Source organism: Glandiceps talaboti, chromosome 5, assembly GCF_964340395.1.
Source record: "Glandiceps talaboti chromosome 5, keGlaTala1.1, whole genome shotgun sequence".
Taxonomy (NCBI): Eukaryota; Metazoa; Hemichordata; class Enteropneusta; family Spengelidae; genus Glandiceps; species Glandiceps talaboti.
In genome coordinates this window covers 24,400,430-24,427,581 of record NC_135553.1, presented here as the reverse complement: position 1 = coordinate 24,427,581, position 27,152 = coordinate 24,400,430, and the positions used below count along the sequence as shown (strand labels likewise).

Below are 27,152 nucleotides of genomic sequence, written 5' to 3'. Positions count from 1 at the left end.
TGGTATATGACAATGTGGTGATGGAGATGCTGGGTGGTTTTGATTCAGCATCATTTGGAAGATACGCTACATCACAGCTTGGTCATGTGCTGACTAATGTCATGTATAAGTGCCTAAAATGAGAATGTTATGCATATTAAATGGTACTGAAACTATAAAGACCATTTTGGTTGTGGACAGAGGTAAACAAAGTTCTGTGGTATTTGAATAGTTAGTCCCCGCAGACGAAGTCCGGAACGGGGACTTATGGATTGGGTTCCGTCTGTCTGTCCGTCCGCAGCCGTTTCTTGGAGATGCCTGTACAGATTTTTTTCAAACTTGGTACAGGGGCAACATGCTATGGCATACATATGCACGTCAATTTGTTTTATGATACGATCCAATATGGCCGCCTAGCAGCCATTTTGTTTGCGAATTTTCCCTGTCTAAAGCCATAACTCAGACATGCTCAAACAGATCTCATTCAAAGTTGGCATTAGGACAGTGTTCTATGGCATATATGTGCATATTCATTGTTGTCATTATACGATCCAATATGGCCGCCTGGCAGCCATTTTGTTTGTGAATTTTCATATCCAAAGCCATAACTTAGACATGCTTGAACAGATCTCATTCAAAGTTGGTATTAGGACAGTGTTCTATGACATACATGAGCATATTGATTGTTGTTGTGATACGATCCAATATGGCTGCCTGGCAGCCATTTTGTTTGTGAATTTTCCATGTCCAAAGCCATAACTCAGACATGCTTGAACAGATCTCATTCAGAGTTGGTATTAGGACAGTGTTCTATGACATACATTTGCATATCCATTTTCATATTGATATGATCCCCCATACCCGACCAATCCTTTATTGTTGTAGGCATGTTCAATGTCCGACAAGCAGACACAACATATCTAAGTCTGTTTGATTTAGGTTCACAAGTGCTGTTGCGTGATCAGAGTAGTGCTAATTCCTTAAAACCCAATCATAGCGGGGACTATGTCATTCTCAATGGCTTGTTTACCAATAAATAGTGTTTCCTGTGCTTAATTATGCAACCTCCTGTGATACCATGCACCCTCTGCATGGAACAGAGGGTATTCAGTACACGTCATTGTCATTCCTTGGACTAGTAAAAGCAAATCATAAACAAGAACAAATTCATAACTTGAGAATTAAAGTTAGGTATAAATTATTAAATTATCTAACATTTTGTATTTAAATCTTCCTTGTTTCATCAGACAGTGATGTTGATTTGTGTTCACATTGAGATAAAATGTATCATTTTATATACTTATGCACTATCAGTCTGTATTTTTTTGTTTTATATCATTTGTAACAACAAATCTTGTGCGAGACATAAACGAATATTGTGCTGTCCAATTGAAACTCTATAGTGACTCTGGTTTGGTAGTATCAACATTCTCCTATGACCTGTCACATAAAGAGAAGTGTATACAGTGATTTAATGTAATACTTTTCTTACAGTACACACAGTCAACACACACACACACACACATATACTTTTACGGTCATACACAATGATTTTGCTAGAGAAAAATCTCGGAAAAAAACAAAATTTATTGTTTGTAGATGTACTCTAACTATATCTGTCCCAAAAATAAAAATATTATCTGCACATTTTTTTTTGTAATCTGTAGAAAAAAGTATGCAAATCCATTGTTTGTCATGTAAATGTGAACTTTTACCTACCCATAAATAAAATATTGTCAAATACCATAACTCCACAGTTTTTGTATTGTCTTCTATTCTTAAACGTGCACTGGCTTATTTTCATCAATTAACCAGAAGATATATTCACTAACTTGGCAATTTCTTTAATTCAAAAGATATCGTATCTGTTGATTAGTAATCTGTAGATAGTGTATTGACACGTTCAAATCTTGAGCAAAAGCTTGGTTTTAAATAATAACAAAAATAAAGCGAATTTATAATGCACCCGTTCTCCAAAGAGCTCCAGGCGCAGACACAGAACTACTAACAGAATGAATGGATACAGAGAAATAATTTGAAAAGATGGAAGGATGTAGAGAGAAGTGTGTAAGTGAGTGTGTCACAATGTTAAAACTGTACTAGTTGTAACATGTGGAGATCATTTTTTGATCAGACAACCACAATATATTCACTGAAAACTGTTAAATGCCAAAAATTAGACATTGTACATGGTATAAGTACGTAGTACAGAAACAGGTTAAAATCATGTTCACCATTGAGGGCGCTGGTCCAAAAAATTTATTTCATTACACAGATTTATTGTTTTCAGCAACAAAAAAATATGTTTAACCACAGATGATGCAATACTGTTCATAGTGTATGATATTACCAGTGAGTTTATTGTACATCAAAAAGTTTAGGGGGAAAACGACACCACTAGCTATTCACTACTCGTAGGTTTCCTGAAGGGATAAAAAATTCACACGTCCTCAAGATAAATAATCAATATGTTTCTACCAAGCAAAATAGTTCTACATTAATGGGCATATTTGGAACATAAATCGAGCACAGCTTAGAATTCTGAACTTAAATAGATTCTCTGTGTACTTGAGTTCTTGCTTGAATATTCACGACTTCAAAGTGCCTGATAATTCCCTTCAGTGTACACATCTCTCATGCTATTCAGTGTAACCATGAATACATTATTGCTGCTGACTCCCAAGCTGCCATGGCCCACAGCAAAGATCATGAAAATCATGAAACAACTCTCCAGAAACCATAATTTGTGAAAATGTCTCTTTTCTGAGGTGGCATTCCCCTTTAAGTGTGTATATGTTCCATATAGTGTTTGACAGGTGTGCCAGGTTTGGGTTTGGTTGAAATTGAGTCATGGGATCATGTCTGAGATATATACAGATGGATGGATGGATGGGACAGACAGGGGTCACTCCTGTTGTCCCCATTAGGGTGTTGAATGTTTGAGGGGTAAATAATAATCTCTGTTAGAACTTGACTCATCAACTAGAAAATAAGAAAACAACACAGCTTATATATGTGACCTTGACTGATAACTTCAAATGAAAATGACATTGAACTTTACCCCTCAAGCACAACCTAAAACAAAATTACTCTTTGAAATTCACCCTGTAAGAAAAAATGCACAAAATGTTTGATTACAATTTAACACCTCACTTGCATTTGAACTTCATTTACAGAATTATTGTTATTGTCGAACTGACTTAATTTGCATATGACCTTTGTCAAACACAGACTTTGTTGATTTAAGAAATTGTAATGCAAAATACCCCCACAACCCTGAGACTTTCTCCCGAGTTCCTTCCATAATATTATTACTAAGTATTTTCATAGACGCGTATGTTGGATGGAAAATCTGAGCTAACAGTCCAACCCATCATTTCTTGTGGTAGACTGTAAAGTCTGCCCTCAACGGTCTTCAAAGGTGTTGGTCGATGCATGAGGGCACTCTGACACAGCATACCTTACAGACTACTTCATATTTCTATCATCCAGATTTCATTGTGTCTACCAATGATTCTAGCAGGACTGTCATATCCTGCAGTGTAGTAGTAAGACTTCTCATAGTTGGTGATAGAGCTGTTGTTCAGAGCATCCACCAATTCTAGTGCATGTTTGGCCCATCCATCTCCTGAGAAGATATAGCCAGGAAAAGAACTACGGAGAAAGATCAAAACGTATTTGATCAGTAGTTTTATTAGATTGACAGATTCGTTGTTGTACACTGTGATCTTGTAACCATAAGATAAACTCTGAGAGATTACGGTGTACACAATGACAAATATTTTTTTCCATTGAAAATATCAAGATAAACCCATTGCAGAGTGGGCCATGTATAAATCAATGGCTTTGTAGACAGATCTTGAATCTCAGTGTAAAGCATTGGCTTGGTATATGAAATATAATATGTAATATACTTGGACAAATTTAGTGTATGCAGTCAGTTCCTAACAGCTTCTGATTGAAAATACCTTCATCAATCTGATAAAGCCACACAGTTTTGAATATCATTAAAAAGTTTGTCTGAAGCATCTGATGTGGCAGCCACAATTTGAATACTATGTGATCACATTTGGTGTTTTGGAGTTGAACATGTCTGCCCCCACCAGCTCTGATGTCCAAAGCTAAAGTGACCCCCTCCCCCCTCCACCTCAAGAGGTACATGCCTTTATAATTACCACCACTACCACCACCCCCACCCTCCATGCAGTCATCATAACTAGAGCCATTCACAAGGTATATGACACATACCTAACGTATGCTTTGAATGTCGCCATCTGTGTAATGAACACAGTAGGATCACTTGGTTCTGGTGGAGAGTCTTGATCAGCAAATGGTACAAAGAAATTCACAGTATAGTTACTTTCACAGGCTGGCCCTTCTCCTGGTTGTACCTGGACAGCTACTGGTGCAGCCATTTCAACTTTTACACCTAAGTGATGAAAATATATATATATATACATCCAGGATTAGAAATCTGTATAGAATTCTCAAAACTTTGCACTTCTGTAAAAAACAATTGTTCTCTCAAATAAAATGTAAGCGTCAAATACTATACTAATAGCACAGTCAATCCTTCAGACTTACAGCATTAATTACTGCCCATGTTACAACTTTTTGTTTTTACAGGCTGTGTTTTCTGTTTTATTTCTACAACTCTCATTTATCTCTTTGCTGTATACCAATGTAGTTTTTATCTCTTTGCTGTATACCAATGTATTCTTTACCTACATGTATTTCGTTTCACTTCATACATGAAAATCCATATTTTGATGCACTGCTTTAAATTACATATAGTCATTAGTCTGGAAGTGAGATTATACAGTACCACTACCTTTGCTAACTGATATCATCAAAATGTTCACTGTTGCCACCGAATCCAAGTGTAATCAAACGGTTTCATGAACCCCTTGCATCCCACATACTCTGTTTATTGTTACCACTGATGTAATCGAACAGTTTCATGAACCCCATGCCTCCTACCTACCAATGTTCACTGTTGCCACTGAATCTAAGTGTAATCAGTTTCATGAACCCCTTGCATACTACCTACCTTGTTTATTGTTACCACTGTAATGGACAGTTTCATGAACCCCTTGCATCCTACCTACCTTGTTTATTGTTACCACTGATGTAATCAAACAGTTTCATGAACCCCTTGTATGTAGCATCCCTGTAGTCCATGCTTGACACCAATGTACTTGTATACTTAGCAGCTTCATATTCTCTTTCTTCAAAGCCCTATATAAAGATCAAAATTGGATTATAATTGTAACTTGCATAAAGTGTGTTGTGCTTTGTGGAACATTTCCTATCTAACTTAGAACTGTTGTTCAGATCCATTGGGCTTTTTTTCCATATCATTCACATACCAATCAATTTCATTATCTTCATGAGTAAACCTGTCAAGATCAAGCTAGGAATTATTATTGGAACATTTTGTTAACCAGGTATTCTGAGAAGTGACTGATACTGAAATGTATAGTGTAGTTACTCACTAAACGGTACAATCATGTGACTTTTGGAAGGATCTGACAATTAAGTGCCAGAAAATTTTCAACCTCTGATTGAAATCTGTTTGACAAAAGTTTGAAATCTTTTGTAGTTCAAGACCATACAGTAAATAGACATATATTTTTGACCAGATAAATTAACCCTAGTAGAGCTAGTTGTTTGCCCCTCTACCATAATTATGAAAAATCAGGAAATATAATGGTGATTTGACCCATAGTTCAAGTACCATAGAACCAGCAGTGACAGGTTGCTGTGATGTACCGTCCAGGATATAAATCCATATTTTCTATTCAGGAGTAACAGCTTGGTTTGTGCATGTTGTAATCTAAATTATCCAAGTTGTTGTTTGACGTATGACGTACATCTTACCTTTCCAGAAGAAAGCACTTTATATTTTGGACAATCTAAGTCACGACAGAAGTCTGGTTTACTGTATTTGCTGAACAATAGTTGTAAGTCAGCTGCACTTACTGATATCGTCAGTAATAATAGTACCGGTACGTAAAATGTCAACATTGTTGTGTACTGTACAATCTGAAATGCAGAACAGAAATACAACAATTGCAGATCAACTACATTGTATAGGGAAGCTGTAGCCTGGAATCCATGTGGATGGGAATTATAAATTTTAGTTTTCTCCCTCAAGCTAAAATTTAAAATCTCCATCTGCATGGATTCCAGGCTAAAAGCTACCATAGACACAAACTATACAAATGATACATTATTGCTACATGATGATAAATTATATACATAAATTCAGCTATCCATGGACATTGATGTAATTACATGCACTCACAGTAGGGTGGTATTTCTGATTGCAAGTTTTTCTCAAGGGAACACACATTTAACCTTATTCAGTATATCTATCTTGATTAGATGTGATTATATCCACATCATGACCATGCAAGCCAAGGCACTATACTATCACCCACTTATGGAATCTACCACATTAGTTTCTGTCTATCTAAGTTTGCAGATAGCATATTTTCCATAATACTACTAGATGATAGAATGTAATTTGTGATCTAGGCTCTCATTCCATGATAATGGCATGATTGGTTGGCTTCTATTCTGGATATGGGGTCTTTGACATACCTCTTTTACCTGCTCAGAAGTACATGCTTTATTCATAAGTTTAGCATCAACACAATCATATAGACGGATTGTGATGTGATCAACACTTGTTCAAATTTAGTAAGGTTCTTTTAATACATCCTTCACTTAAAGTGGTCATATGGATGAGGATTGGGTATTTATTTTGGATTTTTAATTTATAAAACAATTTTATCATGGCTTCCTTCTTGACCAATCAATGGGAATCAAAATTGACCAAGTCTGTGTTTGTAACTCAATATATTGCAAAATGGCTAAAAAAATGTGTAAAAAATTTGTTACTGTACGTATAATAACAAACATTTTTACACATTTATCAGTCTTTTGCAATTTATTGTTAAATACCATGGTTATATAGTCAAGATGGAACACTACAGTTAGAATTAGTAACACTAGGGGAAAAACATGGATGTTACTTGTTAGGTGGATAGGTAACCATCAATTCACAGCGTCACAAACACTGAAAATATACAAGAAATGGTTGTAACATTCATAAAACTGAATTTGTAAAGTGACAGTGTGTGTGTTAAAAGTTTTCATTACTTTTGGACAAAAATAGTCCAAAGCACACTACAACGCCACGACAAATCTTCTATATTATCATGGAGGTAGGTCCTTCCTACCTCCATTTCAGTCACTGCAATATAAAAGTACTCCTTGCTGCGACAAGTTCAGCTCTGGAAATATGCGCTCAACTCCAACACGGAAAGGGACGGACGGAGAGCTGTTGGAGTTCTCGGGCGCATCTTTCCAGAGCTACGAAAAGTGATGTTTCTTATACTCACCAAATTATCGGGGAATGGTTTGCACGATGTAAAAGTTCAAGCACTTTCGTGTTTCTATGTCTCGAGAGTTTAAACTTTGGTCACAGACAACGAAGTGAGAGTGCTTCTTATCAGCAACAACAGCGTGTACCGTGTGCTGTAAGGGTACGTCCATTATAAAAAGGGTGGGTCCATCACATAATTGGCAACTCTGCGTTCGTCAGCATATCTAAGCACCAGTATGAAATTATCACGTTTAATCTATTTTGGCAAAAGTTACCATACTACTGGAGTGCACTGTATTTTTGATTCAGAATCATTCGATTAACTCTCGAGGATGGCGCTTTAGAAAATGTTTACACTATACCCATGGCCCAGACTCATACTAAATGGACGGGCCCTCAGTACGCCTTACATAAGGCAAGGTCATGCAAAGTTCATTGTATTAGTGTTTACCTTCCGAAGTGGTGTACATGTAATGCTTTTGTCTGTCCGTAGTACGTCCGTACGTCCGTCAGTCCGTGTGTGTGTGTGTGTGTGTGTGTGTGTGTGTGTGTACATGTGTTGGTGAACACAACATCTAAAAAACTACTGCTCCAATTCTTATGAAAATTGCCACATATAATAATGTTATGGTAAGTACAAGAACTGATTTTTGTTGACTTGTTTTTGTTTGTTTGTTTGTTTGTTTGCTTGCATGTTTGTTTGTTTTTTGTAATAGTAACTGCAAAAATATGAATTTACTAGACTTAGGTAATTACACAACTGCACACTATCATTAATTATTTAAAACCATAGAACATTTTATATTTCTGTATTTGACACATGTCAAATATTTATAAATATTCTTTGCATTATCACTCTATTTTATTCCCTCTGGATGATTCACCTTTTTAATACCAGTCCTCCATATCTCTGAGTCAAATCAAGCAATCTTCATTTGCTAAACTGTCACTTATGAGAGGCACTCTTACATCTGGTCTACATGAAGGGGTAAACTATTTTATACATATCTGGGGTGAGGGGCTGGAGGACTCAACAACAATTTTTGTGGCCACCCCTGACATCAACTTTTTTCCCCAAGAGCAAATAATAAGCAATTTTTTATTCCCAAAAATATTTCATCATTATGGAAAATTACAGGATTCAAGGTCTGGTCAGTAATTTGATTTGATGGTATACAACTGTTTTGTTGATTTTCTGCATTTGTCATGGCAACAGTTGGTCTAAACCTTTGACAACAATCATGAAAAGTTTAGGTGGTGTAGTCACCTATGGAGACACATGCACCTGACATTTTCACCTTGTTTCCAGTCTTGCATCGTAACAATTTTTGTTAGTTCATACCCTGGAAGCATATTTTTTCTCTGTCTATAGTTTGTTAGCAATTTTTTTCACTTTTGGCCCATTACAATATTTTTCTCGAAAAGCCCCCTCCCAGATATCAAATAATGTATCCCTAACTAGCACAGGATGGGTTCAAACAACAAACTAACCCCCCCCCCCCCAGCTCCGATGAACAAAACCAGAGTGACCCCCCCCCAAGAAGACCAATTAACCAATTCTTTATTACTTAACAACATGCTGTGGAAAGCATGGTATAGTAAACACAACACAATACAATACAAGACAAAAATACAATACACATTAATTGTCTGCTGAGGATATCTTTCAAGATGTATCTAAAAGGAATTTGGCAAAAGGAAGTTTATCATCTGAACTTAGAATATACAAAAATTTCTCTTGACTGTTTAAAGTATTAAAATAAGCACATTTCAAAGATAGGGTTGTCGGTGGCCAAGTGGTTAAACCACTTGCCTCTTACCACTGCGGTCGGGGTTCGAACCCCATTCAGGGTTCGATTAAATTTACCACGCTGTAAGTACGAAGAGTGTCGTTCAGTTTGACTCTACCGAACAACGCAGGTTTTCCCCGGGTACTCCGGTTTCCTCCTGCATTAACACTGAACCCATGAGGGATGGCCCTCACTGGACTTCTTGGGAGACAAGTGTTTAAATGCTTAAAGAACTATCCAGTATAAATAAAGATTATTATTATATCAAAGAAAATAAAACCTCTCTCTCATTTTTGTGTTGTGGGCAGTGAATAATAAAATGATATTCATCTTCAACCATTGAGGGGCAATACTTGCAAAGTATTACTTACCAAGTTTTCCAAAATGACCCCCACACACATGAATATTTTTGACATATTACCAAGAATATGTAAAGTATACATGGTCTTACTAGAATACTCTACACCCATTGAATGTTTTGAAATATTGTTATTTAAGGGCATAGATTACTTTTGGCGCTATTTTTGTTTTCTTTGTACATGTTTATTTTGAATTGGAAACATGTACATCATTGGAAACATGTACATCATTCTTCAGAGCATTTCAGTACACAACATGGGACACACATTACATGCAGTTACAGCACGATGAAGGTTACTGTTCACTCATGGTATTTGATACAATCAACCAGATTTAAACTGAATTCCTCCCGTAAGGGAATCACTAATTATGCAAATTAAACTTTAAAAAGTACGGTAACAGGCTTTTTTTGGACAAGTGTGCTTTCTTAGGTTAATGTATGTGCCAAATTATAAGAGTGCATGATACTGTTTAACTATACTGAATATCGTTCATTATTCAAAATACTCATTAAAGGTAAAAGTTGTACCAACAATCTTCATAATGCACATGATCACATCAGTGTCATTCTCCCACACATCGTATACAAGTACAATTAAGTGTAGTAAACACTCCTTGAAAGGTCTTTAATAAATCTTAATGACCACTTTACTGGAGGTCATTATAACATTTATTCAGTGATTCTTTTACAGCTCACTACATGTTGTGAAGGAGTCACTTCACATGTTATTATATTGATCCACTAACTCTTTACAGGTCATAATGATTTTAATGACTATTTACCAGGTTTCTAATAATTTATGATGACCCTTCATAGGATGCCTATTACATAATATTTCAGGTCATTATAATACTCCTTTCACAGGTCATTATACCATGTTAATGACTCCCCTCCCCCCTTTACAGGTCATTGTTTTATCTTCAGACCACTAAATAGTGGTCTGAGTTTTATCTCAATTACTTTCTTTACACTACAGGTTATTATATCATTTTAAAGACTCCTTCAAAGGCTATTCCATGTTCTAAAGACCTCTTTAAAGGTCATTAAATGATTCAGATAACTCCTCTCCTGGTCACGAGTGTGAAGCTACCATCATATTCATATTCATCTTCACTTTCAAAAGTTGACCTCTAGCTCAATGTGAATATGATGATAGCTTCACACGTTCATCATCAGATTCGAAGTCTTCCGAATGGGTACGAACACGCGTTCGGTAAATCACATATCCTTCATTGGCAGGTTGAAATCATGTGACTGTAATTACTTTTCACTTGATTTGCGTGGATTTGCATGCTTTCTTCTTATTTTTGCCAGAGTATCCAATTTGCACCATGAATTATTGTTGTCATGGACCATAATTTTTACAATCGATTGCGTTGACCCTCCCCGATCAAGGGAGCTACATACATTGTGATAATTGTGGTCTTGACAACACTATTTTGTGTAAATTTCACCAGTGTAAGTGTTAAGTAGGGTTTCAAAGATAGCGACACTGCGGGAAATCAAAACACACCCAGCCAAGCCGTATTTTATTACATTACTCATACAGGTATTTTGTACACCCAAATATTGATATTTCATTTTCAAAGATATGGGAAAGGCATACTAAACATCCAAATTAGTTTTTTATATGACAACAATAATCCATGGTGCAAATTGGATACTCTGGCAAATCCACGTAAATCAAGTGAAAAGTAACTACAATCACATGATTTCAACCTGCCAATGAAGGATTTATGTGATTTGCCGCGGCCCGAACGCTTGTTCGTACCTATTCGGAAGACTTCGAATCTGATAATGAACGTGTGAAGCTATCATCATATTCACATTGAGCTAGAGGTCAACTTTTGAAAGTGAATATGAATATGAATATGATGGTAGCTTCACACTCGTCTCCTGGTCATTACATGCATGCCATGCCTTCAGGTCATTAAATGATTTAGGTCATGATATAAATCCAGTATAGAGTTCAGATGTCAATTGGTAATGTTGCTGTTTGCATTGTTTGTTGCTAAGACAGTAATAACTGTTTTAAGAGTCTGCAAGATATGCCACTACTAAGATGTACACAATAAGTACAGATAAAAGAGAATAATTCTACCATCAAATAGTAGATCATTTCAATGTAAATAAATCATATGTTTTCTATTGCAACTACATGATAAAATCATTTGCTTAAAAAGTGACAAAAAAACCATTTGTCTGTATTTGACACCACTAATAAACTAAATTTCGGGCATCTTGACAAGATGAACAGTATTTAGACATTTTCTTTCTTCCGAAGTATTCCATACAAGTAACACTATTATTGTTAGTCTTGTCTAGCTGCTAGACCTCAGGCTTTCTTCTCAACACTCTGTGAGCAGAAAAGCCCAAGGGGTCTAGCAGCAAGACTATATTATTGTCAGAGATAGAAGAAATAACACTTTAATAGCTGCCATCAACTAAATTCTTTGTTTGCTGTCCACATGTGGGTAGGTTTGACGGTAGATTTAGAAGAAAAAAAATTTCATTTTGCTCAAAATTTCTGCGAAAGACCGTATTTTATACTATTGTATAAAAGATCATTCAAATATCTCTAGAATAACTACACATAAATCAAATACATGTAGTTGCTAAAAATATCAAATTTTGAACTTTGACATTTACATTTCACCAGTGTAGTAGAAACAATCAATCAACAGAAAAGTGAATTTCACATGACATGCTAGCATTTATGATTTTTTTTTCTATTGTGTTTGTTTATTCCCCTGTCTGCCTGGTAGGTTTTAGAATATTCAAGGATAGCAAACTAAGTATTGAACTGATGGAGCCTTACATAACACAAAATAATACATGTGTGATATCATTATATTCAAACTTCTAAAAAGAGCTAAATGTTTAGAATAACCTGTGATTCATCTTTTTCAACTCAAAATCACTAGATATGTTAAAGTTACGATTAACAAACCAAGTGTTGTATCTTGGAAACAGCTTTTTTTGTGCAAAACATAGTAAACAATAAAGTTACCTTTTTGGAATTTAGTTCAAGGCTACTACTTACATGTAACTTCTGTCTCAATGAATTAGACATTGTTACTCTGATGATGTCCAAGTGATTCAGACAAAAACTACATATATGTCTAGCAGTAAAGCCAGCAAACGGATAGTTTGACAAAGCCTGTCAAACTGAACAGGAGAACTGTAACTAATTAAAAGTAGTTAAAACCCTTGGTCATGTTACAAGAACTAATTATTACAATGTTTTACTGATCTAATGAATGTATTTATAAGGATACATACATATAGTTGCTATCAAACTGTGGTTACCGTAGATTCCAAAAAGGTAACTTTTATCTTTTAACTTTTATCTATAGCTAATGGAGTCTAATATCAATATTTATTCCACCACTACACTTTTTTTATTTCTCTTTTGTGTGAAAATCAGACTCAGTAAGATCAGATGATAATCACATACCACTCACAGGTCCCTGCATTAACATGTGACCTATCAGTTAGTGCGAGACCGCGGGTAACTAGTAATCACCATCTTTGATCCACCATATTGAATTACCATGGAAATGTGTTTGTCACCACAAGCCTTTACGGTATTTTTCGTCTCAGCAATGAGCACCAGATGTGAGTTACCTGTGTACGTATGCAATGAACACAGGGACTAGTGAAGCACATACCACTGCTCTTAGGAAGACTTGTTAATGGAGCAGAATATGATTTTTAGTTTCAGTGGGTCAGATTTAAAGTAGACATATCGGTACTCTGTCAATTGACAGATAAATCCCTGGATAACAATTCAATCACTGATAAAAAATACCACCCACCCTCCCTTAATAAAATACTTTACCATTTCTGCCATGTCTATAAACAGACAAAATGAACTGCAAACCTTTTATACAATTGCACAGTAATCAATATTCCACAAAATTCACTTGTATGGAGTAGAAACTATGATATATAATGTGTGAGAAAGTGTGCCAGCTTCACATGGTTTCCCTCTTTCTGTTATCGATTTTCCAAAACTTATTAAAACATTGAAAATGTTTCAAATACAAAAATTGAAAATTACAAAAATTGTCCCAGATAATCCTATACCCATATCCTAATGTTTGTACATTTTAGTACTGTTGTATCAGTGGATAATGTATTCAAAACTTAGCTGTAACTGGAAAGCTCTTTGAAACGTGTGTTGACTTACTTAAAAGGTAAATAAAATGATATACATGTGACATCATGCACCTTGAAGAGTACTGAATCACCTGTGGGTAAAAGTATTTGTGTCACTGTATTAGTATGGTGCAATAAATCCAATCAAACTCAGGGATTTTTATGTCCGCACCCAAAAATCAGCACCCCAATGAATCGTGATTTTAAGTTATCACTATACAGCCTATAGATAAAACAAACATCCAATTCACATGTACAATGTCTAATAATTGGTATTTCAACAATTTTCAGTGAAAATATTGTTGGTTGTCTGATTTAAAAATAATATCCCAGTTACAGCTAGTACAGGTTTACTACCAAAAGAAGAATCCCATTAATTGATCTTCTTGTCTTCATGGCCTACAAATGTCTGCATAGCCTCTATTGAACCCGTCATCTTCATAATTTCTTTCCAGGCACCTGTTGGTAACAGACTGTGAATGAACCAGACATTGATATTTTAGTAGATATCTATCTATCGTAGGTCCAATAAACATTAATGTCCACTTACTGAACCCTTTGTATTATTACACTGTGTGCAAGCAAAGATGTACATGTTCAAAGAGAAAATATGGAATTTGTACCCAGGTTGTTCTACGTCATGACTTAGCACATCCATGACATTGGTTCTGCGGTGTGTGAAAAATATAAAACTATGAATCAAAATTTTTCAAAATCATCATTTTACAGATTATTTTTCTTAATTTGGGCAAGTATATTCTTCAATATTTTTCTACATTCAGCCAGATATGATAGTTTTGAAACTACTCATCTCTGACCTGGGATGTTATCTCTAGCATTAACTTGATATTTTAATCACCTCCCATGGATGTCGAGATCAACCAACTACAGGAACAAAAGTTCATATACGTTGTAATATTTTTTTTCATTTTACCTTTTCAAAATACTTGTTATATACATGATACGTGGTATCATTAAAAACTGTTGGTTTTTCCTTACAGCACTGACTATCTTCTGTGCTACATATTCTGGTGTCATACTTGGAAACAACCACTGGAACCTACAGAATTTCATAAATATAAAAAACACAAGGAATTTAGTTTGAAATGAGATATACTGATAAATATTAGAATAAGAGTGATGTCTTGCAGGTACATAGCGCCCTCTCTGGATCTTTGCAGGTACATAGCGCCCTCTCTGGATCCTTGCAGGTACATAGCGCCTTCTCTGGATCTTTGCAGGTACATAGTGCCCTCTCTGGATCTTTGCAGGTACATAGCACCCTCTCTGGATCCTTGCAGGTACATAGCGCCCTCTCTGGATCTTTGCAGGTACATAGCGCCCTCTCTGGATCTTTGCAGGTACATAGCGCCCTCTCTGGATCTTTGCAGGTACATAGTGCCCTCTCTGGATCTTTGCAGGTACATAGCACCCTCTCTGGATCCTTGCAGGTACATAGCACCCTCTCTGGATCTTTGCAGGTACATAGCGCCCTCTCTGGATCCTTGCAGGTACATAGCGCCCTCTCTGGATCTTTGCAGGTACATAGCACCCTCTCTGGATCCTTGCAGGTACATAGTGCCCTTCTGGGCTCTGGTTCTTTATCAGTTTCTCAACCCATAGTTATCCAAGATGGATATACATACATACATTGTTATTCACTAATGGTGACACTGACTTTGATTCAAAGACATACTTTGGGTTTCATTTTTAAAAAAACAAATAAACGTCATCAAAGTCATGAGGGTCAAAAAGGGTAGAGTTACTGGCTATGAATCTGTATGTTGCTGTACATGATTAGACCCTTGCAGATGATTATTTTCAAGTCAACTCAGCTGTATAGTGGGGACCTAAGACAGACAGAAGTACAATGTGAAGGGTTTCATCCTATGCACTGACAGAAACTGCAGTTTATTGTATGCTCCCCAGGGAGATGAAGTATGAATCTGTTGTATGCTATTACAGGTCCATGTCATGGGTAATAGTTGTAAATGATTTGTAACACTTTATATAGAAATGTTCTTTTTCTTTAAATGTAGACTGGCACCACTCCCTTGGGAGATTTTTTTGTTTCATAATCTTCAAATGTTTTTGAATTTGTTATTCATTTTGAATTTTGCGAAGGAAAATGTGGTATGGTAAACTTTATTTCTAAAAATTCTCAATTACTAGTAGTCGCCCATGAAGGGATGTGTACACGCTGTCATCACTGTTTTGCAATCACTCACTCATGTGACTATTTCCCGCAAAGGTTAAAAAACACATCTGTATTTCAAAATATTTATTTACATAAAGATTGAAAATAGCCTGTAGACTTGAGCAAGTCTATATAGTGTTATTAAATGTATCATAATTTCAAATTTAACACAGAATACTTAACCTTAAAGTCTAGAATTCAAAAACATAGTAAACTTACCTTGTTTGGATACCTTTAAACATACCAGTTTGTACAATGTAGGGTAAGACTACCGTACTATGAACTCCATGTCTATTTTTGTCATGTATCTCCTGTATCAAAGACTCTACAAAGCCAACATTGGCAGCCTTGAAAAAAAACAACATAGATCATAAATGATAACATGTGATGGTGGCGCTAAAACAAACTTTATATCAGAATTAATTCTCTCCAAATACTACATACATCAGTGAATGACTATTGGAACATCAGATTGTAAATGAAGTAAGAATGTACTATTTTGATATTACATCATGTAATACAATTGTCATGGTGTATATAGTTGTCATAACTTTGAACATTAATCAGATTTTGATAGTGCCAATCTCCTAAGCAATGTTCTGTTCAGTATAGTACTGAAAGGTTATAGCACACAGTATAAATTCAAATGACCAGTGTGAAAGGAATAGACACAACTATGATTTTCAAGATAAACTAAATTGATAAGACTCCTATGTATATAAACAATAATAATGATAATGATGGTTCTTAAACAATACACTTAACACAAAAACACGGGAGGTTGTAAAATAGATGTATTGATGTGTTTAATCTCAGTCTAAGGTTCAATCCATTGTATTGCAACATTGTCTATAAAAATAGTGTGCTTAGTAACAGTCAGTCTAGATATTGGCCGTCTGGTATTTTATGACCTCCTGTTATCAGATACCACACTTGGCATTGTCTGAATTGAACTTTCCAAAGAGTGTAACTGTTTATATACAGGGGTCTTATCAATTGAGTTTATCTTGAAAATCACAGTTGTGTCTATTCCTTTCATGCTGGTTATGTGAATTTCATTGTAAAAGGCTCAACCTGTGAGTGGTTACCTATAAGCAGACCAACAACTGGATCTTTCAGACTAGAGAGTGACATGTTAGAATGAACAAATATGGTGTTAAGCTATGATAACACAAATAAATATAGCATAGATTACTGTATTATGTTTGCTGCCACAAATTTTCAACTGCCCTATAGAAAATTTCATAAAAATATTGTTTTCAACAAATCTTTTACGGATGGTACAGACAATTTGTATATATTTCCTGGATGGTTGTGAAATCTCACCTTAGAAGCTGAGTAGATACCAGCACCTGGAATAGATTGGATGGCTAGTAGTGAACTGATGGTTACTATGTGTCCATGGTTACGGTCCATCATGGCTGCCAAAAATGCTTTTGTAGTCTAAAGAGATGAGTAAACAAACTGTATCATCAAAATTGTGTGAATATTAGGTCTTCAAATGAAGGATTATATAGTTAAAAACAAAACTGTATGGTTTTAGTTATATTTTATATGCTTTTAATGATGATTGAATAGTTTTAACACTTTTTAACTTTATAAAATGATATGATCATATACTATCATAGAAATTTGGGTATGACATGTGAAAACAAATGAAGGTGAACACCACTCCTGGAAATAAAAGCATTATTTTTCATAAACTATGGGTTCTGGAGATCCATTTCATGATTTTCATGTTTAAATGTTCAATCAGTACGTGGTTATAGTATTGCTCCGGATCGGAGTGAGGCGACAACTTTACTTTTAGATAAAATGTAGCAAAAAAGGCATGAACGACTGTCGACAGTCTATACATTAGGCTGCTAGTCAAAATCAATGTTTGACAGTAAAATTTCAATATGACTTGAAAATAATCCCATTTTGCTAGTTTGCATATATTTAAATGTAAATCTGGGATAAATTGAGAAGAATAAAGCTTACCCAAATATAACCAAAGACGTTAGTTTGAATAGTTTTAATAACATCTTCATCTTTGCTTTCTAGCAATGTTGCATTACCAAGTACAACACCTGCATTGTTTACTAGGAAAGAAAGTATAAACAAACACATTACTCTTTTACCCTTTGACCTTACAAAAATATCAGACGTACTGTTTTACCGTACCATCTCTGTATGTGGAAATATCCAATGTTTATTTTAGTCAGAAGACAAATATTAGGTATGGATATATATCAGATTTCCGAACTCGGTTAGCACGGTATGGTCTGCCAAAACCTTAAATCTGTGCATTAGCTGCAACTGAAATATTTTTTTGAACATTATTTTGTTTGATCTCGTAACTTGATCATAATATCATATAATACAGATCATACCCTGAATAGTATTGAATCACCCAAGGGTGAACACATCTTTTCCAACTGTATACATGATATGGTGCAATATATCAAATCATTGTGGGTGTTGTGCCTGATTGAAAAATGATACTCCTGGTACAACTAGTACAATTTTAACATGGTGACAGAATTCAAAACCAAGCTTTCCCTCAAAGTTTAAACTTACCACTACACTACCACTATCCACTATGGATAACACACTGACCACTGATTAACAGATATAATGTCTTTTTATAAATAATCAACACATTTTTAGTGACTACGTCTTTGGTTACTTGATGATAAAAAAATTGTCCCAGCTAGTGCAGGTTTCACATGAAACACCCAGTCTGACATTTTGAGAGTAAACCACAGACAAGGTTCTGTTATTGAACACAACTTCAGGTCTCTATTACTAAATATTAACTATTCATACAGTAAAACTGAGTACTTGGTTACTTTCTAAATGTTGCATTGTTTGTCATTAAGCATCTATGTCTTAGTAACTTACAGATATACCACAGAGTGTTACCACTGTTGAAGTGAAACACACAAAAAATAGCTACACAGTAGGGTTTTATATTTTCACAACAAAGTTACTATACAAATGCACTGCATGATGTCATTGCAAGCTGACTGCAGTGTGAATATTTTGAGAACGTCACAAGTTGTAAGTAAGAATAACCATGAGCAAAAAGTGGCCATTGCCAGTAAATGAAAGTGGTGATACTGGTACAATAACATGTTACCTAGGTAACACCTGTATAGCCATCTAGTCAAAAACAAACATAAACTACAGGGGCCAGCGAGCATGTAATTGATTGCTTGATCAATCAATCAATTTATTGATTGATTGATTTAGTTGAATGATTGACCAATTGAATGATCAATTTTTGTGGTGCAATATAACTTATGTAATATTGATAAATTGACTTTTGTTTTGGTGATATAAAACTCTTTTCTTCTATCCCTGGCTACTTTTCTCTCTTTTAGTTATATCATTTCTTACTTGTCTGTGGTTGTATATAATTCCCTCTGTATTGACTAAAGACATCTTGTTCATTCTTCTCCTCTTATCTAAATTAAAACACCCCTAATCTCATAATTAGTATGGATCAGTTACTGTGAAAATTTGCTTTATGTCTTATCTTGTGGGAGATTATCACACTGGACAAACAGTCAATCATGCACACACTAGTAGGATATATACCAATTTAATGCATAAATGAGTGTGATAATCTCCCAGAAGATAAGAGATCAAGCAAACTGTCAATGTAAGTGATCTCTTTATCTCTTTATATCCTGTTTATGGTGCATTTAAACTCAGACCACTATTCGTTAGTAGTCATTAGAGGTCTGAGATGTAAGTGATCTCTTTATGGTAATAGCCTGTTTATGGTGCATTTAAACTCTATTTTTAGTGGTCTGAGATTTAAAGTATACATTCTGTTTAATCTCTCAAAGATATATACTGTAAGCCCTGCAAACAGGCTGGTACCATTATTCTAAGAAATAACTAGATATATCAAATATCTGGAATTTTGAATGTTTACCTAAAATTGTAACATCTCCCACTTCTTTTTGTACTTTCCTGGCTTGTTCATACACCTCATCTTGCTTACTGACATCACAAATATACAGAACACAGTTTGTTCCGTATGGGGAAACTTCATTGGATACGGCTAGCAGTGACTCAGCTGTTCTACCCCACAGAACAATCTATACACAAAACATAGCATAAAGAGATACAGTGGTGAAAAAAAAAATCAACAAATTTGTTATATTATTTAAAAAATATTTCCCAGTACAGTATTGGAAGTACATCTGTATGACCACAGATAAGGAAGTGTGTTATGAGTCTGACAATGTGTACATGACATGTTTTGGTGAATGATACTTTTACCTGCTCTCCTGTTTTTCTTGGCCCTTGAAAAAGATTGTGCACAGTCGAAACATCGGGATTAAAATAAAACAGATGTTTAACCAGACTTGTGGACTTGTCCTTGTATTTGATTCGAACTCAAGTCAGGACACTTTTAGTATATGTTTCCCAGTGCAAGGTATAGGTACAGAGCAAAATATTGAAACTTCAACAAATGGAAGTTTTGTTTTGGTCATAAGGTAGGCCCTAGGGTCCGAGGCTAAGATATGGTCTCACAGTCATCCCTTACAATATCAGCAATGTATTGAACGTTAAAACATGGACCATAAAGACAATATATTGCCAAATTGGTGTCAAGATATTCATTTGAGATGACACAGTAAATGACGTCAGGTTGATGCTATCAACTTTTAGAACTAAGCAAAGGTCAATCCCGAAGGTCAATCTAGGGTCAATGTCTCAGGTCGGGTTTTCGAACGTGTATAGTATACGTGCGTACGTGTAGAGTTGACATCACGGCCGGGAAGAGTTTCGCATAACAAATTAAACAAGGCCATTTCGAATCACAACGTATTACCGGTTCATGACAATTATGATATTCCTGCGTCCGGGCAGTCCCGGGCATAAATTAATAGGACCGTATACCTGTACTTTTCTAACGTAATATTACGACATGTTTACCTTTTTACATCCTTGTTTAGCAAATTCAATAGCAAGTGAGCGACCAATGCCCCTCCCTCCACCAGTAATAAGTACTATTTCATCTCTCAAGCTCTTGAGTCTGGTTGGAATAATCCATAATATTACTGACTTTATGACGTAATAAACGACTTGGATGAACACGAGAATTCCTTCGGGTATAAGACCAAGACGCGACTCCATCATTTCATGCATACACAACGTTTCATAGACCGGAAGTACAATGGGCCATTCCACTGTAACGAAAGGATACAATGTTCGGTTCTCACACATACGTTTAGAAAAATAGACAAGTATTACATGTAAAGGGTAAAAAAAAGAACAAGTTGAACATAGAACTTTAGAAGCAAACTGACAAACATCACATTCGCGAACTCTTCCACGTAGAAAATCACACACAAATTTGTGTTTTGTTAGTTTAAGGTGAACAAACTTTATTCGTAAATTAAAAATGCACAAAATGACTGATACTTTGATTCATGAGTTCTACTCTTTAACGTTTGTGTGAATCTTTGTTGTTCATCAAATATGTTAATTATGTATGTCAGATAATTTTAGAGCCCTGGAGTAGCACATTCTAGCAATATACATTATCGTATTTCAAGTTCAAGTTTGAAGCAAAAAGTGGTTTATACTATGATGGTCCTTTCCTTAGCAAGTTATAAAAAATAACTACAAGAACCATCAAACAAAACAAACGGCAAGATTGATCAGATACTGTAAACCTAGATATTTTCATCACCAGAAAATTTAGCTATTTTAAATTTTACAGTCTTCAGCTGGTTCTGAAAGACTAATTTTTACTAATTACCAGACTGGTATATTGTGTTCATGTACAACAAGACATTCTAGTTACTATTTATTTTTGCATTTTTGTCTTCCAGTAAAATAAGCGAAATTTCCAGGTTTACACTATAATATGGGGGTGGGGGTGGGGGTGATGATGATGGCGGGTTTTCTGTCCTTTTGATAGTTGATTAGATAGAAATGAAGACAAATGACCCGTATCTTTTCTAAATATTTTATTGCTAACTCAGATTGCTTTGAGACTTTATATACCAACAGGAATTTCAAAAGAACATCTACAAAAATTACATATCAACAATACTATTTGTAAAATTTTTCCAGCATTAAACAAAATGAAACCCTAAAACATTAGTACGAGGTAACTACATGCAGTTTTTGGCTTCATTTTAACTCATTTTTTTTTTACACATTTATGAACAATAAAATTTGTCCTCTCACATAACCGATTTGATGAGAAAACACACAAAAAGGGTTATAATTTTAAAACAAAGCCAAGAGTTGTGTGCTTTGAGTTTATCAGACTAACACCAGTCATTCAAATAGGAAAGGTTCACACTAATCCATTAAAAAAAATCAGTATTTATACACGATTTCTTGATTAACAGATGTGTCAGAGCTTAAACACTACAAATACTAGATGAATACAAATTTTTTGAAATTTCAGTCAACTATTTTGTTCGATTAAATATCGCCCTCTAGTGCCAGTATGGGTTACAGACGAGTATATCAATACCTTGGCATGACAAATTATATTTGGTTCAAATTACAATGAATGAGTTTTGTTGTAGCATTTGAAAATGAAAAAAAAATCAGACACAGCTTTTACAGTGTTACCACATGCATACATGTGTAAGTTGTTATCACTATAAATAGGCTACGTTATGAAAATCATAATTCATTTTTTCCAAAACTCAGAGACTTGGCTTGCAATAGTTATGCCAACTTCGTACCATGTAATCCTTCGGTTTCAGATTGACTAAGTGATTTTCCAGTTAAACTATGGGAAAATGTTAAGAGTTCATACCAATACACACAAATCATTTGCCACTTCCTACACTTTGAGAAACTCGTCAAAACAAACGGCAAAACATAGTAAACACTGGAGGGCGCTATTCACTGGAAAGGTAAAAATTGGAATGTTCATGTTCAAACATTGGGCAAGATACACTGCTAACAGAAAATTTAATTGCACTGGACTTGGTCATTGAGGACAATATCAAATTCTTAAATCTATGTCACTATATAAATGAGCACATCTCAGTAAAAAAAAACCCACAAATATAATTTAAAATAACTCAATTTCAAACAAAATTGAAGTTTAACACAAATGTCATGGTTATCTACTTTCTTCCAAATCCATACATAATTCTTTTGTGAAAAAATGCGTCTCGGAAACAACCCTGTAAACTTTTGCTGTTACTTTTGTTCATGTTAACTCCAACCTATTCGATGCTAAAAACAACAAAACTAATCTGGGGTCATCATAACAGGTCAAAATGATGTCAAACTTTAGTCATTTTAGAATCCAATATGGCTACCACCAATTAACTATGGGTCAAATAAAAGATTGATGATTTCCTTGACAACAAGACAATGAAACCCAACTCTCTTTTATTATTTCAAGGAACAAGCTTTCATACAGCAAAGTTTGGAGAATTGATGAATTTTGATTTTCTGGGAAATTTGTCCCCGAGGCGCATTCTACCTTTACATAAACCAAGATAAATCTATTTATCTAAATCATGATGTAATGAAGCATGTCGATTTCTTTGTTTGTTAGGAAAGATCATTTAAAGCTCAATGCAGCCTCTTAGAAATCTGTCATCTGTTTCACTGTACATCACTCTGGACAACATTGTCACAATAGCAAGAAACATGAGAATTTCTAGCTACAGCGCCATCTTGTGTTGACATTTTGCCATGTGAGGGAACTGTTGTAGCTGTGGAAATTTTTTCAAGGTAATGGAATATCAGAACAAATTGTCCCCTCTCAATATCCTCCGACACGAGATCCTTGTATGACAAGGCATGTAAACCACAAAATGGCACAACAGTTTAAAATTCACATTTTCAATTTATCTGACTTTCTCAACAAAAAAACCCAAAACAAAACAAAAAAACATTTGGTGTACCTGGGTATTGTACTCAGCCAAGTTGTACAAGTTAAATGACCCAAGAATTCAAACTGAAAACACTACAGCTTTGTTGGTTGAATGTACACATCAAATCATTACTTTTATTCAGAAATACTGAAGTAAATCCTTGAAAAAAGGTAAAAAATCAATCATCTCATTCAATGATTGCATTAGGGATTTAGCAAGAATATCGCCATATCGTCACCAAGTAAAACATATTAGCATGGGAAAATTATGACATCATGGACTTGGGAACCACATATCCCCTGTTGTTCACAATATTTGTAAAGCTGTGTATAAAAGCAAACACGACTGCAACTGGTAGGCTGACTGCATGGATAAGAGAGATATATATATTGAAGCCTGCCCCCTAGTGGTAGGAGATGGTTAGTACCCATTTGTGTGCTAATCAGTGATTCCTTTAATATAGACAGGATTTATGGGGGGGGGGGGGATTTATCACAAGATAACACTGATACATATATGTATATGTCTGTCCAAGGATAGCATCTTATATTGACTGTATTTTCAGATAAAAACACTAAGTATGCACACATACATGATGTAACTGTGACAAGAAATATGGAAACAGCTGAGGCCTTGATTGAAAGTGACCTTTGACCTAACTATGCAAATGTGATATGCAATTTTTGTCCTCGATGTATAGTTACATATATTATACTGATGCAATTGTTGAAACATGAATATTCAAGCATCTATACACTTTATCTGATAAAAAGTTTGAACTTAACAGAATTGTCTACAGTAAAATGTCCAACAGGACTGTTAGAAACAAAATAAGAATATATGATTTGAATAGTCCAATTTATTTCTCTACTATTGAACAAACTGGTAATATTGAACAATTTGGTGCAGAACAAAATACTCAGTATTTATTAAAAATAGTACAACCAGTGACAGGTATGCATTAACAAGCAAAACTCATTACAAACAGGGGAAAGTAAACAACTGAATTGGATTAATAACACTTGGCATGAGTATGTTGGAAGTACAGAGACATTCACTACATTTCATTCTTTGATATGAACAGTTTTATGGCCCCTATATGTGGATGTGAAATGCCAGGGGAGTTTGAAATTGTTTGTCAATGTGAGCTATTCCAAGGAACAAAGACTGCACATTCAAAATACCAGGCATGCTATTTTGTAGAGACGCCATAAAACTTTTCTGATAAAAATGATGAAATGTTATACTGTACACTGTCTCTGTTCTTTCAACATGGTCTGCCAAGTGTTACTAATCTCAATTCATCTGAGTACTTTCCCCATTTGTAACAAGTTCAACTTGTAAATGCTTGCCTGTCACTGGCTGTAATGATAAACACTACATGTAGATATAAAATAATTGATACAAACTGATTCAATACCCCCCCCCCTCCCCCTCCACATCTACTCACTGTAAATGTCGATGTAAGTCAATTCATAGCACCTATTCTAAACATCGGACTAGAAATATTCCCTTGTGCAAAATATGGAAAAATGTAAATAAGGAAATGGGATAGGACGGTATGGTTACAAAAAACCACGGCAACACAAATCTAAATAAGTATATTGAAGTACTGAAGCACATAATGGGAACTATGGCAACTAAAATATTTTGTTAAGTACATTTAAGTTAAAAATATTAGATTAATTTTTTTTGTAGACTCAGATTGATCAGATTGTCAATTTGGATGGCATACACTTATGTTGTAAAGATGACATAGCTGTACAGTAGAGCAACTTTTGGTGCAGTTTATTAACATAGATTATGACTTACTGTTAATGGTGTACATCCTGACAGAGTATATTACAGAATGTAAATGTGTGTGTGTATGTATGTGTATGTGTGTGTGTGTGTGTGTGAGTATGTGTGTGCACATGAGTGTGTATGTGTGAATGTGTGTATGTATGTATGTATGTATGTATGTATGTGTGTGTATGTAGCTGTATGACACAAGAACCCAATGACACTATGTGATAATATAGCATACTTATAGAGTATTTGTATGCATGAGCGTTTGCAGAGTTCTGTGTGGGTGTACTCATGAGTGAGATCAACAACACAAATGCAAATACCCTGAGTAGCAACTCTGGCACTCACGGGGTTCTGTTATTATTACATACTATTATGATAATCTATAAAAAACGATACTGTGTGTTTACATGATTTCGTGTACAAGGAACAATCATATATCCATTTGCATACAGGTATGCAATAATGTTTTTAGTATTTCACCATAGTACAAATACCAATAGAATGTACCTTGTACCGATGTGAATGCTCACTGATATGTATGTAACACACAGTACACATTATACAATGGTATAAACATAATGACAATTATTTTCATCATGTTTATTGCATCGAATGATGTGCACAGCTTTGACATACAAATTTACTCATAGGCAATTTGTATACTCCAAGTTGTGCAACAGCAAAAGTTGGTTATTATATGTACATAACAGCACCAAAAAATGCTCAGTTACACAGATTTACAGAATCGATGTAGTCTTCCAGTTAACTGCATAAACATTTATGCACACTAAATATCTATGTACAGTGAAAAAATTAATTCTGTTTAAATTCTACAGACAACACAAATATCAATGGTTATACATATCCACGGACAGGGGTTAGTCAAAAATCTTCCAATACAATTCTCAACAACAAAGTTCAAATGAAAACACCCTGTTTATAGCTGGTTGTTATGAACAACTTTTAAAACAAAACTGCACTAAAATTAACTTCCAGAATATGAGCATTTTCAAATGTGACTCTTTTTGTCCCTAAAAAAAGTTTGTCCGGACATGGATTGATATGACTGCACATGGATTGTCATACATACAGCAGCTCAGCTCATTACAACACTGTACTGTTACCATGGAGACAAGTACAATAACAACTTTTTTAAGTAGTAACAATTTAACAAGGCAAAATAACAAATGAGGCAACTCTGGTAAGTAGATTTTCTTCTACTTCTTCTTGTTTTCAATCACTCTCCTGTTGTCAGGCTGAAAATGAAAGAAAAAAGAAATAAATGGAAACTGGAGTTATTCTTCAGTTTTGTTTTTGAGTGTGTAGACATGGGTGTGTATACTTGAGTTGAGCACATATTCAGGTACATGTATATCCAGTTGCAAGGAAGCAAAATTCAAGAAAAAAATGAAGCCAGTTACTACTTTGGAATTTGGTATGTTACAAAACAAAGTGGCATGTATACCACATAAAATGTCATCTTTGTGCAAGGTTTGATTGAAATTCACTATTGCATATCAGAGAAATGATTGCATATAGACTAGGGACAGAACCACTGGAGTATATCTTTTAGAGTTGAAAACAAAATGTGTTATTGAATACATTTCATCTAAAC

General features: G+C 34.9%; 3 protein-coding genes across 3 annotated transcripts in view; all 3 read right to left on the bottom strand.

The window, feature by feature from the left end:
• Positions 1-3,452: 3,452 nt before the first annotated feature.
• On the bottom strand, positions 3,453-7,232 carry LOC144435526 (heme-binding protein 2-like). The gene is made up of 5 exons (XM_078124117.1): positions 7,227-7,232; positions 5,860-6,024; positions 5,088-5,217; positions 4,228-4,408; positions 3,453-3,633 (listed from the first exon to the last, which is right to left on the bottom strand). The coding sequence occupies exons 1-5, from the start codon at positions 7,230-7,232 to the stop codon at positions 3,453-3,455; spliced, it is 663 nt and encodes a 220-aa protein (XP_077980243.1).
• A 6,697-nt stretch (positions 7,233-13,929) lies between these two features.
• Positions 13,930-21,023, bottom strand: LOC144435969 (short-chain dehydrogenase/reductase 3-like). Its single transcript, XM_078124614.1, has 7 exons — positions 20,820-21,023; positions 19,810-19,975; positions 17,865-17,965; positions 17,208-17,324; positions 16,101-16,228; positions 14,619-14,744; positions 13,930-14,157 (listed from the first exon to the last, which is right to left on the bottom strand). The coding sequence occupies exons 1-7, from the start codon at positions 21,021-21,023 to the stop codon at positions 14,058-14,060; spliced, it is 942 nt and encodes a 313-aa protein (XP_077980740.1). The 3' UTR covers positions 13,930-14,057.
• A 5,388-nt stretch (positions 21,024-26,411) lies between these two features.
• The window catches only part of LOC144434968 (uncharacterized), a 40,085-nt gene continuing 39,344 nt past the window's right edge, over positions 26,412-27,152 (bottom strand). Inside the window, exon 8 of the mRNA XM_078123498.1 lies at positions 26,412-26,793. Coding sequence (XP_077979624.1) covers positions 26,755-26,793 — 39 coding nt within the window. The 3' untranslated portion in view covers positions 26,412-26,754. The remainder of the gene's footprint in view (positions 26,794-27,152) is intronic.

Coding starts and splice junctions, on each gene's coding strand:
- LOC144435526 (XM_078124117.1), bottom strand. Junction 5,218..5,859: donor AAGTGCTTTCTTCTGGAAAG/GTAAGATGTACG, acceptor ATCTTTATATAG/GGCTTTGAAGAAAGAGAATA. Junction 4,409..5,087: donor CAGTGGTAACAATAAACAAG/GTAGGTAGGATG, acceptor TTCATCACTTAG/GTGTAAAAGTTGAAATGGCT.
- LOC144435969 (XM_078124614.1), bottom strand. CDS start 21,023: ATGATGGAGTCGCGTCTTGGTCTTATACCCGAAGGAATTCTCGTGTTC. Junction 17,966..19,809: donor GGGAGATGTTACAATTTTAG/GTAAACATTCAA, acceptor TTTCTTTCCTAG/TAAACAATGCAGGTGTTGTA. Junction 16,229..17,207: donor GTATCTACTCAGCTTCTAAG/GTGAGATTTCAC, acceptor TTTTTTTTCAAG/GCTGCCAATGTTGGCTTTGT.